This window comes from Ursus americanus, chromosome 18 (genome assembly GCF_024610735.1).
Source record: "Ursus americanus isolate L20-20 chromosome 18, mUrsAme1.1.p, whole genome shotgun sequence".
NCBI lineage: Eukaryota > Metazoa > Chordata > Mammalia > Carnivora > Ursidae > Ursus > Ursus americanus.
Genome location: NC_142144.1, coordinates 37,407,050 through 37,420,398, shown reverse-complemented (window position 1 = coordinate 37,420,398; position 13,349 = coordinate 37,407,050). Strand labels below are relative to the sequence as shown.

General features: G+C 46.9%; 1 protein-coding gene across 1 annotated transcript in view; it reads left to right on the top strand.

Moving 5' to 3' along the window:
- The window catches only part of ACO1 (aconitase 1), a 54,018-nt gene extending 43,737 nt beyond the window's left edge, over window positions 1–10,281 (top strand). Inside the window, exons 18-21 of the mRNA XM_045780306.2 lie at window positions 1,980–2,127; window positions 6,473–6,595; window positions 8,378–8,563; window positions 9,431–10,281. Of these exons, the coding sequence (XP_045636262.1) occupies window positions 1,980–2,127; window positions 6,473–6,595; window positions 8,378–8,563; window positions 9,431–9,544 (571 nt within the window). The 3' untranslated portion in view covers window positions 9,545–10,281. The remainder of the gene's footprint in view (window positions 1–1,979; window positions 2,128–6,472; window positions 6,596–8,377; window positions 8,564–9,430) is intronic.
- The last annotated feature ends 3,068 nt before the right edge of the window (window positions 10,282–13,349 follow it).

The following is a 13,349-nucleotide window of genomic DNA, read 5'->3' as shown; positions in this document are numbered from 1 at the left end:
TCAACCGGAAGAGAAACATTCCTGGCTTCCGGCCGCACCTCCCGTATCAGCGTCTTCAGGGATGGGCCCAGAGCTGACCTAAGAACAAACCCAACACCTTTTTTGTTCTTTCTTTACTTCTTTCCTTTTTCTTTTTCGGTCAGTGGGAGAGGGAGACGGCCTTGGCCCCATCTCACTTCCCTGGTGGCTGCGGTGTTTTCTTCACGCCCCTCGGTCCTACTGAGCCTCACTCAGTCTCGCCCCCTCCTGGTGCGTCCTATGGGACAGTCACCTTCAGAGCAAAAGTACTGCACGTTCCCCAGAGATGGGAGTGCTGTGAGTCTCGGAACCTAGCCCACCTCTAGAGCAGGGGACGCACGAGTCTGTCTCAAGATTTTTTTTTAACATGGGGCAACAACTGTATTAAAGGTACAGGGACTTCGTACACACGGACACCTGTGGTGAGATTGTGAAGGGACATGATTGTACTTTGAATGGGAGACCTAAGTGCATCGTTGAGCAAACAAGGGCAGGTGATATTCGAGAGGGGTCAGCAATCCCTGTTCTTCCCCCTCCCCCACACCACTGTAGCTACACTGGCGGCTGCCTTGTTTGCTGAATGTTCCGGGCAAGGCCAAATACCCTTCTGCCTGAGAGCCTTTGGTTGAGCTGGCTGTTTTTTCCTGTTGGATGCTCTTCCCCAAAATATCTGTCCGGCTAACTCCCTTGCCAGTTCAAGTCCTCCTCCATGAGGTCGCCCCCACCCACCGTACTCCTGTTCTCTTCGTCTTGATCTACTTTTTTCCCCTCAGTTATTAACCACAATCTAGTAACACTTATGTAAGATGCTCATTTTTGTATTATGATTCTTTCTTTGTCTCCGCCTTTTAGAATGTAAGCCCTGCAAAGGCAGGAATCTTCATCCTCAAGCCCCGAAAACAGTTCTTAGCACATAGCTGGTGCTCAATAAAGAGTTCTTGAATGAATGAATGAATGAATGAATGAATGAGTGAATAGGAGAAAAGGATTCACAAACAGAGAAACATAGAGGTTGAGGCCGGAGAAAGAAACTAAGGAAACAAGCAGTGACCAATACTTTTTTTGGTTGGTGATTGTTGACACTTTTGAGACATGGACTCTTTAGGGAATTGAATGAAAAGAAGTATCATACTTTCCCGGAAAAGTGCACCTATCCCCAGCATGTTCTGGATACAGTTTCAGGAGTCTGTAGACACGCTCACCTGCCCCTAAAGCCTAACCTCTCTCAATCTCCAGATCACATCTCACTGTGAGATCAGATTACCCCTCACACACACGTCCTAGCATTTTAAGAAACAGCCCAGTGAGCTGATCGCTGTGTTAATTGTAAGATGGTCCTGCTGTCACAAAGTGTCCTTTCACTGGGCCCACAGACAGGATTTTTCTTTGTTCCAGGACCAGGAAGAGCTGTTCTGCCTCTTCGGCAGTACTCTGATTTTTATCTCATGAAAATTGTAAATCATGTTGCCAGTCATGTGTCTGCCCAGTACCTTGAGTTCTTGATGACTTGGGGACAAATTTATACCTCCTTCCGGTTCGTTCACAGAGTGCATTTTATGTTGCCCTCACTCGTGGCTCCACCTGACTGGCCCACACTGATTACTCTTTTGATTTCCTTTTTCTTACCCATTTTTATATTTCATCTTTTGTGAAGCTTTCTAGGCTACCCAACTGAATCAGTAAAATAAATACTCATTAGAGTTCCTCTTGGTTTTTCTACCCAGATTTATAAAACTAGCAGTTGACCCTGGGAGAATGCTGATTTCCCCCCTTCCTTGCCCCACCTCTGACCTCTGACTCTGCCCTCAGCAGAAGATACAGGAACAGCGTTCCTGCCTTGGAGAGTGATGCTCGGTAGACTTAGATATCTAGGTCTGTGGTTTCTCTCTTTTCTTGATGGAAGCTAAGTTTTATCTTTGCTCAGTTCACTAACCTAACTCCTTTCCTGTTTGCATTATTAGCTTGACTCCACGAGAATTCAACTCCTATGGCTCCCGCCGAGGTAATGATGCCATCATGGCACGGGGGACGTTTGCCAACATTCGCTTATTAAACAAATTTTTGAACAAGCAGGCACCACAGACGATACATCTGCCCTCTGGAGAAATTGTGAGTACTGTGTCTTTGTCAGGCTCTGCGTGGTTGGGTATTTACACAGTCGCTTTCCTTTGGGTCTCATTTTTTCTTCATAGCCCCATGCTACCTCTTGTTTCGAGAGAGTTCAGCATGGGTAGAGATGCCCTTTAAAGTTTTACAGCTTTCTCTTCCTGCTTAGAGATTCTGCTTCATGATGTAACTAAACCTCATTTCCTGGGAGTTGAATTTACAAAGCCTCTGGGTGAAATGTCGTCAGTTCAGAGTATTTGAGGGGGAACTTCCAGGTTAACGTAGAGGATACTTACCAACAGGTGCTATTGTATGACTTTATTAGCATTTAATTTAAGTCCCCATCCCATGAGGGGAAGAAGGAACGTAGAGGCCCGCGAAGGCCTGCCTGGGTCCTGACGGGAGCCATTTGCAGTTGGCCTGTCACAGTTGGCACTGTTTGTTCCCAGACGGGAGGGAGGCATGTGAGAGGCGGGAGAGCCTGCGCCTTGAGTCCAACCTACCAGCTCTGGAGCTTTCAGCTAGTTATTGCCCTCTCTGAGCCTCATTTTTCTGACCTGCGAAGTAGGATATCCACCCCATAAGGCTCTGAGGCTTAAGCTTAAATGGAATGACATGTATAAAACATGGAGCAGAGTATCTGGCGTATGTCATGGGCCCTCGGCGTCACTTCCCTTTTCAGCAGACGCTGTAAAGCTGCTTCAGAACTGTTTAAGTTACTTGAGAAATCACCTCCTGACTTACTTAAAATAATAACAGCTAGTATTTACATGGAACTTACTACATCCCACGTACCGTTCTAAGCTCTTTGCCTATGTTGACTTATGTAATCCTCATAACAACCCTTTGAGGGAGATAACTGTCCATCTTTTAAGATAATAAAAATGGAGATTAAGACCCAGGGAGTCTGGGGGCGCCTGGGTGGCTAAGTTGGTGGAGCATCCGACTCTTGCTTTCAGCTCAGGTCAAGATCTCGGAAGCCTGAGATCGAGCCCCGCAACAGTCTCCACGCTAGGTGCGGAGTCCGCTTAAGTTTCTCTCTTTTCCTCTGCCCCTCCCCCGCTAAAATCAATCAATCAGTCAGTCTTCAAAACAAAACCCAGGTAGCCTGGCTCCAACATCAGTGCGGTTTGCCACCACCCACACCGCCTCACTTGTAACAGATTATATTTTGGTAAAACAAACCCTTCATAGGTAATCACTGATCACCAGGACCTAACATAAAGTCGGTGCCGGTAGGTAGTTGTGCAGTGAAGAGCAAGGATGATAAACAAACTATTAAAGATACAGTTAGGTGGTGGAATGCCCAAGAGACAAGGGGAAAGATGTGCAGTATAGACGCTGGGGGGCCTCCAGTGTACTGACTGTCATAGTGAACCTCACGTATTTACAAGCCCTGTCATGACACAGAACTTCTGGTCAGATGTTCAGGGCCTCATCTTAAATAAGGAGACAGAATCAGAGATGAACAGACATTTGAGCCAAGCCTTGAACTTGAAAGATAGACTTAGACAAAGAATGGGGGGAGGGGCACAGGGGAAGGGAAAGAAAGATAATACAAAGAGTAGAAGAAAACGAAAAAAAGATTATCTTCTCAGAGTGATGAAATGATTTTCTGTTGGCATAATCAAAGGATGACAAAGGGCTCTTGATAAAAAATAAATAGTAATTTAGAAAGAAAGAAAAGGCTGTTTAAAAAAAAAAAAAAAGCCCCCAAAATATTTCATAGGAAAAGTTGATTAGTTGAGAAAATCTCTCAGAATATAGAACAGAAAGACAAAGGAAAAATTAGAAAGTATAAGAAAATTAAAGACTAAAATGAGGAGACTCAGCATCTGACTAAACAGAGATGCTAAGAAGAGAAGAGAGGAAATTATCCAGGAAGTAACACAAGGAAAATTCCCCGACTGCAAGATCCGACTCCACATGACAGCCACTGAATACCCCCACATGATTACGGAAGACCAGCTCCAAATCGCATCGGTGTGAAGTTAGGAACAGCAGAGATAAGGGGAAGATCTAGAAACTTCCGAAGAGGGAAAAACAGCTTCTGTACGATGTGCTGGGGATCAGCAGTGCTCAAACCAACGCTGGAAACTTAGACTGGCTTGCACCCCAAAATCCCATATCCCGTGTTAAAGTAATAACACATTCAGATTGAGAAGCTTTAAAGATACTCCTCAGTCCCTGTCTCAGGAAGCCAGTTGGTGAATGCTTTTTACCAAAATGAGGGAATAAGCCAAAAAAGGGGAAGATGTAAGATCCAGGGAAAGGAAATGCAGGGAACCCCCAGGATGTTTGTGAAGAAAGATTCTTCCATTACAGGAATGCACCATCTCTAGAGAAGAATCAGTCCAAATTAGAGTAGGACTGAAGCTCCAGGAGAGAGATGTCCGTGGAAAAGATTTTTATTTTTATTATTATTATTATTTAAGATTTTATTTATGTGAGAGAGAGAACATGAGCAGAGCGAGGGGCAGAGGGAGAGGCAGGCTCCTGATTGGGGCTCAGTCCCCCAGGACCCTGAGATTATGACCCGATGAGCCACCTAGGTGCCCCTTTGGAAAAGATTTTTAAATGACAGACTGCCTGATACATTTGAATGTCTTTAGAGAAGATTTGTACTTTAGGCAGAGTGTTTGGGGATTAATTGATGGCCTGGGACATAGAAACAGGTAAGTACACACACAAAAAGAGAACTATTAATTCCAGTGGAATTTTTTTTATAATCACCAAGAAAAGGAAATCAGAGTACATTACTTGACCCAGCTACAAATAACATTCACATAGTCAAAGTAGTGCAAACACTAAATATTGACTTACCCAAAATGTATGACATAATTATATATTGGGTGGAGGGGGAGAGGGGACCCAGCGGAATGGTAGTTAAGAGAACTAAATCCCCAGGGTGCCTGGGTGGTTCAGTCGGTTAAGCATCTGACTCTTGATTTCAGCTCAGGTCATGATCTCAGGGTCTTGGAATCGAGCCCTGCATCGGGCTCTGTGCTCAGCGGGGAATCTGCTTCAGGATTCTGTTCCTCTCCCTCTGTCCGTCCTTCCACTCATGCATGCTCTCTCTCTCAAATAATTAAATAAATAAAATCCTTTTAAAAAGAAAGAACTAAATCCCCATCAAAGCAGGAAATTGATAGATAACAGAACTGGAGAAATAGCGAACTGGCAGTTTTAATATAATACTGGAGATGCGGAGGCACAACAATGGAAGAAACCACCAAATTTTGTTTCTCTTCTTTAGAAGAGAGGGAACGTGCAGGGAGCCATTGCTTTATAAGCTCCCCAGATTTGGGTCACAGCATGTGCCACTACGCAGCTCCGTCAGCCCACCGAAATAGTAATTTGTGAAAGCTCACTTGAGAGGTTGATTATATACCTTTCTAGAGCTTCTTTTGAAGGAAACCCTCTCTTGAGGGATTTTTTTCTTTTTCTTTCTTTTTTTTTTTACTTAAGTAACCAGGAAGAACAATTGTTTCATATCACCAGCAATGATATCCAGTGTCTTCGTGAAGTCTTGGCACAGCAGAAGATTCAGAGTTCTTGTGAGAAACAAATGAAGCTGTTTGTGAAGGTGTTTCTCATACATACCAAAATATTCGTTAATCCTCTCCTGTCCCTTACCGATCTGTGCTTCCACCGGTGTTTCTACTGTCTCTGCCTTGACCTCCTTGTAGAAGGTGACTAATAAAAGTTTGCATTTTGGGGCGCCTGGGTGGCCCCGTTAGTTGAGCAGCTGACTTTTGATTTTGGTTCAGGTCGCGATCTCAGGGTCCTGGGATCGAGCGCTGCGCCAGGCTCTGCGCTCATCAGGGAGTCTGCTCGAGGATTCTCTCTCTCCCTTTGCCCCTTCCCCCACTCGCACTCGCTCTCTTTCTACCTAAAATAAATAAATGTATGTATGTTTGCATTTTATATAATTTCAGAACATGTCACCTTCTTTGTGGTTGCTACCCTTCTCAAGTGACCATCCCTGAGTCTGAGACTGAGTCAAAACCCAGGTTTAGGCGGGATTCTCTGTTTTCTAAGCTTTAAAATAGTTTAATCAATGGAAGAGGGGGAAAAGTCTGATCTACTTTCTTTTTTTCCCTTGATGCCTTAGGATTTGAATGTTTTTCTAAAACCAGGACAAAAACTAGGCATTTCAGTTAAAAGAATATAAAATTCATTGGTAGGGGTGAATAGATGGAGTTATTAGAGATTTGTAAGCCAGGCCACTGATGGGTTGAGTTTTCTGTTGGCTTTGTGTTGACTCGGGCCTGTGCTTCCCACCAGGTCCACTGGCCCATATCACACTCTGTGCTGCATCTGTAAACCTTGCTTTTCTCTTCCTCAGCTTGACGTGTTCGATGCCGCTGAGCAGTACCAGCAGGCAGGCCTTCCCCTGATCGTCCTGGCCGGCAAAGAGTACGGCTCAGGCAGCTCCCGAGACTGGGCGGCCAAGGGCCCTTTCCTCCTGGTGAGTGTGACGTGCAGGGATCCCAGCAGGCAAGCTCAGGAAAGCGTGAGATGCTTGTTCTGCTCCTGCTTCTTGATGGATCCGCCTTCGCCTCACTCGGTGAAGGGTAATGTAGAGGTGAACTGGTTCCTGAGATCACATTTCATATTCTGGGAACCATGGATCTGTGGGGGTGTCTGTGGAGCAGTTGGGAGGAGGGTCTGTGAAGTCTCTGAAATTACTTTCAAATGTGTGTATGTATGTCTTTTTTTAAGGGGAAAATGGCATGGTTTCCATAATACGCAGGTTGAGGACCGGGGATGTATTTCAGGTCATTGTCCCAGGAGGACAGTAAGCCGGGGCCGCTGCTCCCATGTCCCTTAGGAGGGTCACGGGAGGGTAAAAGTAAGGAGCCTGTGCTTGGCCAGACTTGGAGAGTGCACTTTTTCCAGTGGCTTTTCACTGCCCGTGAGTTGGCTTACAGACCCTCAAGGGAAAAGGAAGCTCTCTCTGGATGTAGACAGGCAGCTCTTCAGAACCTTCGGCCGTTTCAGGGCCTGAGCCCCGTGAGGTGTCCCCATGGAGGGGCCGTGCAGGGGGCAGATGGCTTGTACCTCTGGAGCGTCCGCTGGCCCCGAAAGCGGGGACGCGTCCTGCTCAGCTTGCATTCTCAGGGTTGGGTAAGAGGACTCAGCTGGTGCCAATCTCAGTGATGTATAGCTCGAGCAAAGTAAACCTTGGGAAACACCGCATACGGGGACGTCCACACGTACATAAAGGAGGCGGGGTCTGGCGGGCTCCCCCCGGACGTCCAGGCTTCCGTAAATCTCTTTCAACATCACACCTATGGCTTTGTTTTGTTTTTTATCAATCATTTTATTCTGTGGGGGGACAAAAGATGTTCTTTGTTTACTTGGTAATATATCAAAGCCTGCCTTCTCTAGAAGCTGCTGAAAAGAACAGAGAAATTACAGAAAAGGAAAGGGTTTTAGGGATGGGTCGGGAGCTGGCAGCAGAAATGCAGCCGGTGGGGACCGTAAGAGCTGAAGAAGGCCAAGAGAACTGGCACGCGGGAGGCCCCGAGGCCCTGGGCTTCTGTACGGAACGGCTCCAAGTTCCAGCCGCCCGCGCCGGGCCGCTCGGCAGCGCCGGGCTCTCCGCACGGCAGAGGGGCTGGATGACCGCTCCGCAGCCCTGCGCAGCGCAGGGACGTGCATAGTACGTGTTTATGAAGCTGCCGCTCCCCCTCAAAGTGAACACGTGCACGGAATATCTCCTGTTCTTGAAACAGGAAGTGCAGAAGCAGCACATCACTTCCTTTCTCTGTAGTAGGTTCTGAAAGTTGCTTTTTTCAGTTAAATCTTTTGTATCTGCACCTCATCAAGGGAAATAAAAGAAAAATTTTTTATGTTTTTTTGCCGTGTGGATTCCAGATACAGTGGAAGTGCGCTAAGAGATGCATCACAAAGCAGCCAAGTGTGTGGTCAAACTGCATGGGTTCAAATACCAGATACTACCACTGACTGTGTGGGTGAAGAGAGGGTGCTAGTAGCGTCTACCTCCTAGGGTTGGTGCAGGCTGGAATGAGAGAATCCACTTTGTTATGCTGCCTGTACATTGCAGACAGTCCAGACCAGCTGCTTTGTTATTTATAACTAGAGTCACTGTTTATGTAAACGACTCATTGGTACTTATAAAGAATTGGGGTGTGAGAGGAGTTTTGACTTAAGAAGCCTTTTGTAAAGTTTCTGTGGGTCTAAAGAAAATGGGAACTGTGTCCAATGTACTGTCTTGGCTCCTCAGGGAATCAAAGCTGTCCTGGCTGAGAGTTACGAGCGCATTCACCGCAGTAACTTGGTGGGAATGGGGGTAATTCCCCTCGAATATCTCCCTGGGGAGACTGCAGACACCCTGGGACTCACAGGGCGGGAACGATACACCATCATCATTCCAGAAAACCTCACACCACGAATGAAAGTGCAGGTCAAGGTAAGCCGGAGCCTCCCCGTGCCAGGCCCAAGTGAACGGGACCGTGCGTTCATCACCAATCCCGTGAGAAGGAAATGAGTGGAATTTGGAAGGAAAACAGTCACTCAGCAGGAGTGTGTCAGACCTAGGAGTTCTGCTGGACCTGCTCTGCCTTCACAGCACAGGAGGACACCTGTTGATTGATGACTTATTTCTGTTTACTCATGGACTTACCATCAGTTCCTTTCTTACTCCCCAGCCCCAACCAGCCCCACTGTCTCCTCTGACTCCCAATCTCTCTTTAGCCCAAAGAGTGTTAGGAGCTCGGAGACTGGACATTTTCACATGATCTAAAAACACCTTTTTATTATCAAAATGCAGACACACCCCATTCCTGAGCCTCACCCCAGGCCCCAGGGTTTGATTAGCCCAAAGGTAAAAGTGACAGCCCCCGAGGTGAGGTGAGGTGAGGCAGGTGCCCAGCGCTGAGGTCCCCGGGTCAGCAGCTGGACCAGCTGCCTAAGGGACAACCTTAATGAGACTTCTGCCAACCCACAGCTCCCAGAGAGGGTCTAGAAAATACCATCCCTAGCATCACCAGTAGCTGCTGCCCCAAGAGACCTGGTCCTCGGGTGTCCGTCACCTCCATCTTTCGTACCCCACGGGCTTTACTGTGCAGAGGAGTTGGCTGGGGGGATCTTGTCCAAATGCAGCCCCCGATTCACCCAGTCTGGGTGGGAGCCAGGACAGCACGTGCCCCCAGGTGCTGCTGGCTCTGCTGCTGTGTGGACGTGTTCAGGGGCAGCTCCGAGGGCAGGGTGGGCGTCCCTCCTGACAGCTGCCTGGCCTCCCCCCCACTGGTTCTCCTCTACTTCTTTGTCGTCGCAGCTGGATACCGGGAAGACCTTCCAGGCCATCCTGAGGTTCGACACAGACGTGGAGCTCGCTTATTTCCACAACGGGGGCATCCTCAACTACATGATCCGCAAGATGGCCAAGTAGGTCAGCTGCGCTCGGAGCTGCGCCGGGGGAAGCGAAGCGCCACTAGCCCTCAGGGCCCTTGGTGCAGAGACCCCCACCTGTGCCGGCCTCGCGCACTGCAGCATGTGAGCACCGAAGCAACTGGCGCCACTCCTCCAGGCACAGAATGAGCAGTTTCTACTTTCTCTATTTTTGTGAATCTTTTTCTCTTTTTCTAGAATTTGGAAGCTAGAATGGTGGGAATGTCAGTGGTGCCAGATAGAACTTGAGCTTGTCCGTAAAGTCACTGATCACAGAATGTCGATTTTTCACTCTTGGCCTGTTAATGTTCGTCTGGACACAAATAAGTCTTGTCGGAAGGCGCCCCCGTCCTCGTTCCTGCTCCTGTTGTCCTCTGCTCCTTGAAACCTTCCCTTGAGGGTCACGGGTCTTTGCATATTATGCCAGTGTTACCTGACATGGCAGATAGAAACGTCCTTGCACCGCAAATCGCAGCGGTGACTGTGATTCTCCCCTCCCCTTTTTCCTTCAGATGAATGATCCAGACACCTCGTGGACAGGTCAGACACTGACATTTTTTTGATTATGTACCTTTTGATGGATCAACACTAAAAAAAATGTGATGTTTTCTTTTACTCTCTTCAAAACTTTTCCCCAGAAAATTTTTCATATGTCAGGAGGAGAACCTTGGAGGTGGTTTTGGAGAGAGACTTAGAGCATTTGTAATTTGAATAAGATTAAATCTATTTTCAAGGAAAGCTTGTTGACTTTGGACTTGAATTGTGTTGTGCGTGAGGCCCTAGTCTGTAATACTTCGAGCAGCGCAAGTCTCAGACTGCGGCACCCCGAAGCCGGGTGACCTTGAAGTTCTGCTCTTACAACCGCATCCGTACTAGACGGGGGAAGTGGCCGGGCTGAGGACCAGGCCTTCGCTGCCCTGGTCGGGAGCAGACAAGAAGGTAGCGGTAGCAATAATGTAAGTATGGCGAGCAGATCATTTTTTTTATTTTTGTGTCCTATAGTTAATCTGCTTATGTTCATCACTGACATCGTTTTGGGGGTGCATGTCTTAGTCTGCTCCGGCTACCATAACAAAATACAGACTGGGTAGCTCAAACACGTAAAATGTTTTTTCTCCTAGTTCTGGAGGCTAGGAGTCCAGGATCAGATTTCTAGCCAATTCATCTTCTGGTGAGAACTTTCTTCCTGGTTTGTGGACAGCCACCTCCTTGCTGTGTCCTCGTATGTGTTTCCTTAACACGTGTGTGAGGAGAGAGAGGAGGAGCTGGCTCTCTGGTGTCCTGTAAGGATGCTACTTTTATCAGATCAGGGCCCCATTCTTACGACCTTATTTAACCTAATCACGTCCTTAGAGGTCCCATCTCCAAAGAGATGCAGTGGGGGTTAGGGCTTGAACGTGAATTTTGGGGGGACACAAAAACCATGCAGTCCATAACAGGGCACCTTAGAGCTCACAGGTTGATCTCCTTGTAATGAATTTTAAATCTCAAATTTAGCACTCAGGGAATGTGGCCTGGCCATCTGAGCACCCAGGATTGAGTCCTGCCTCTACCTCTTCCAAGATGAGGGCCGTTAGTGAGCATCCCTGCCCCTGAGGTTGCTGGGACCTAGCTTGTGTTCCTAAGAAAAGATTACAAACAGAACCTTGTTGTATAAAAAAGCCTATGACCTTCAAATAAGGATCAGTCCTAACATAAAAACACAAAGAAGGGCTGAGAAAACAGAACTCTACCCCCTTGGCTCTCCATTACTGCGCTTCTGGGGAGCTGTCTAGCTCCTCGCATTCAGTGGTTATGTGGAGACAGATTCTTGTGGCTATGACTTCCAGAACGGGGTCCCTTCGCTTCCCAACTCCTCTACCTCCAAACGCACCCTCCTTGATCCTGCTCATTAATAAAATGTCTTGCCCAGTGTCATACCCTGGCCCACAACAAGACTGAACAGATAAACTCCTTTGGCCTAGTTTCTCAAGAAGGCACTAGTCCTCTCCAAACTAAATGTTTGCCGTTCTTGCTCAAGGTGCCTGCCAGTCCTTTTCCTCTCCATGGGTTTCTCATCTCCTTTGTTAACAGTTTTCCAAATCCGTTACACCTGATCCCTCCTAAGAAACCAAGCATTCTTTGGTGTGCACCCTGTGTTAACCGACAGACTTACTTAATACAGCAAATAAGCACATGTGTCTTTGGCTATGGGACAGCCATTAGTAGGTGAGAGTAAGCTTGGGAAAGGGTGTAGTTGTCATGACTCATAGTGCTATTGGAAGCACAACTCAAACTGGTTAAGCAAAAACGGTAACAATAATAATATTGGCTCATAGAACTTGAAGAACAGAGGTAGCTACAGCCATAGGCTTGACTGGATCCAGGGACGCAAACTCAGGTTCCCTCGCTATCATTTCTCCTCTGGTCTTGCCTCATTCTTTCGGGCTGCTCCAGGTACGTGGGGATATGGCCACCGGCAGCTCTGGGGTAACAGTTAGTAGTTCGTGATCTTAGAGGTTTATCTCCCAGTATTCTCTAGGCTAAAGTTGGGAGTTTCCAAGTCACCAAAATGAAGAACCATATTTTGAGCCCAGTTTCCCTTTCAAGGTTATGTGAGGACAGTGGAGTACCCGGCAGGGTTATGTAGAAGCAATGTAGACTGACTTCTGGAAAAACAGTAAGGTTCCCTGGCTGCTTTCTGAGGAAGCTGTTAAATTCATGACCGCAAACAGAATTTAACAGCCAAATCATTTTTGTTCACCCAGACAGCCTAATTATCACGAACAAAGATTATATAATTATAGCTGATAGTTTTAATAGTTCTAATAATTTGCATCCCAAGAACGGAGGCCTACGTATTAAGTGCAGATTTGCTGAGTGAAATGCGTAGTTGTATTACGTGGTATAATAAAAGACTACCTGGTATGATCCTGAAATGAACATTCCGGTTTGGCTCGGGTTGTCTACTCCACGTCAGGGCTGCCCACCACAGGACGGAGCGGTGCCCCGTGAATAACAGGGCTCCAGGGTCAGCGTATGTGGGAACCACTGAGTTAAAGGGGTCTTGTTAGCACAGAACTGACACAATGCCACATGGTAACAGTTATGGTGTCAGTCACTCACTCATTTGAGGGGCGGGCTGGCAGCATTTGGTTCAGGAGCCCGTCTTGACCGCAGAATGTTTTCATCAGAGCATCTCACAGCGTGTGTGTTCCACAGGCCTTGCTTGAGGAAACGCTGACCTGATGCTTTGTCTTTTAAATTCAAGTAATAATATCAGTTTTATCCCCTGAAACTAATAATACAGTACAGGTTAATCAAATTGAATTTAAATTTGAAAAATTTTTTAAATAAATTTAAGTAATCATATCAGTTGTAAGTACAGGAATCAGAGTTTACAGCCCTTATTACATAATCAGGCATTTGACTGAAGGCAACTTCTCATTTCAGGTAAAACACCCATCACAGTGTCAGCACTGGCAGGAACCATAGAGAAACAAGGTCCGGCAGGTGTGTAATGTGAACCACCTGAGGAACTTCACAAAGTACACGTGGCTGGACACCCGGCCAGGACGTCCTAATGGGGGTGGGGCATGTGCCCATGAAAAAGACTCCCCACTTGGTTCGGACATACAGCTTTTGACCGAGAAATCCAATGACCAGCATTTAGGCATCAGTCAAGAGTTTGCAATTCTTCAAACACTAGGTTTTTTGATTCAGTAAATAGTAACCGAGTGCCTAACTCCGTTCCAGGCTCTGTGCCTGGCAGTGTGGCTTGACTCAGGGCAAAAATCCAATAAGGAAATTCTAAGATTTTTTTGTTT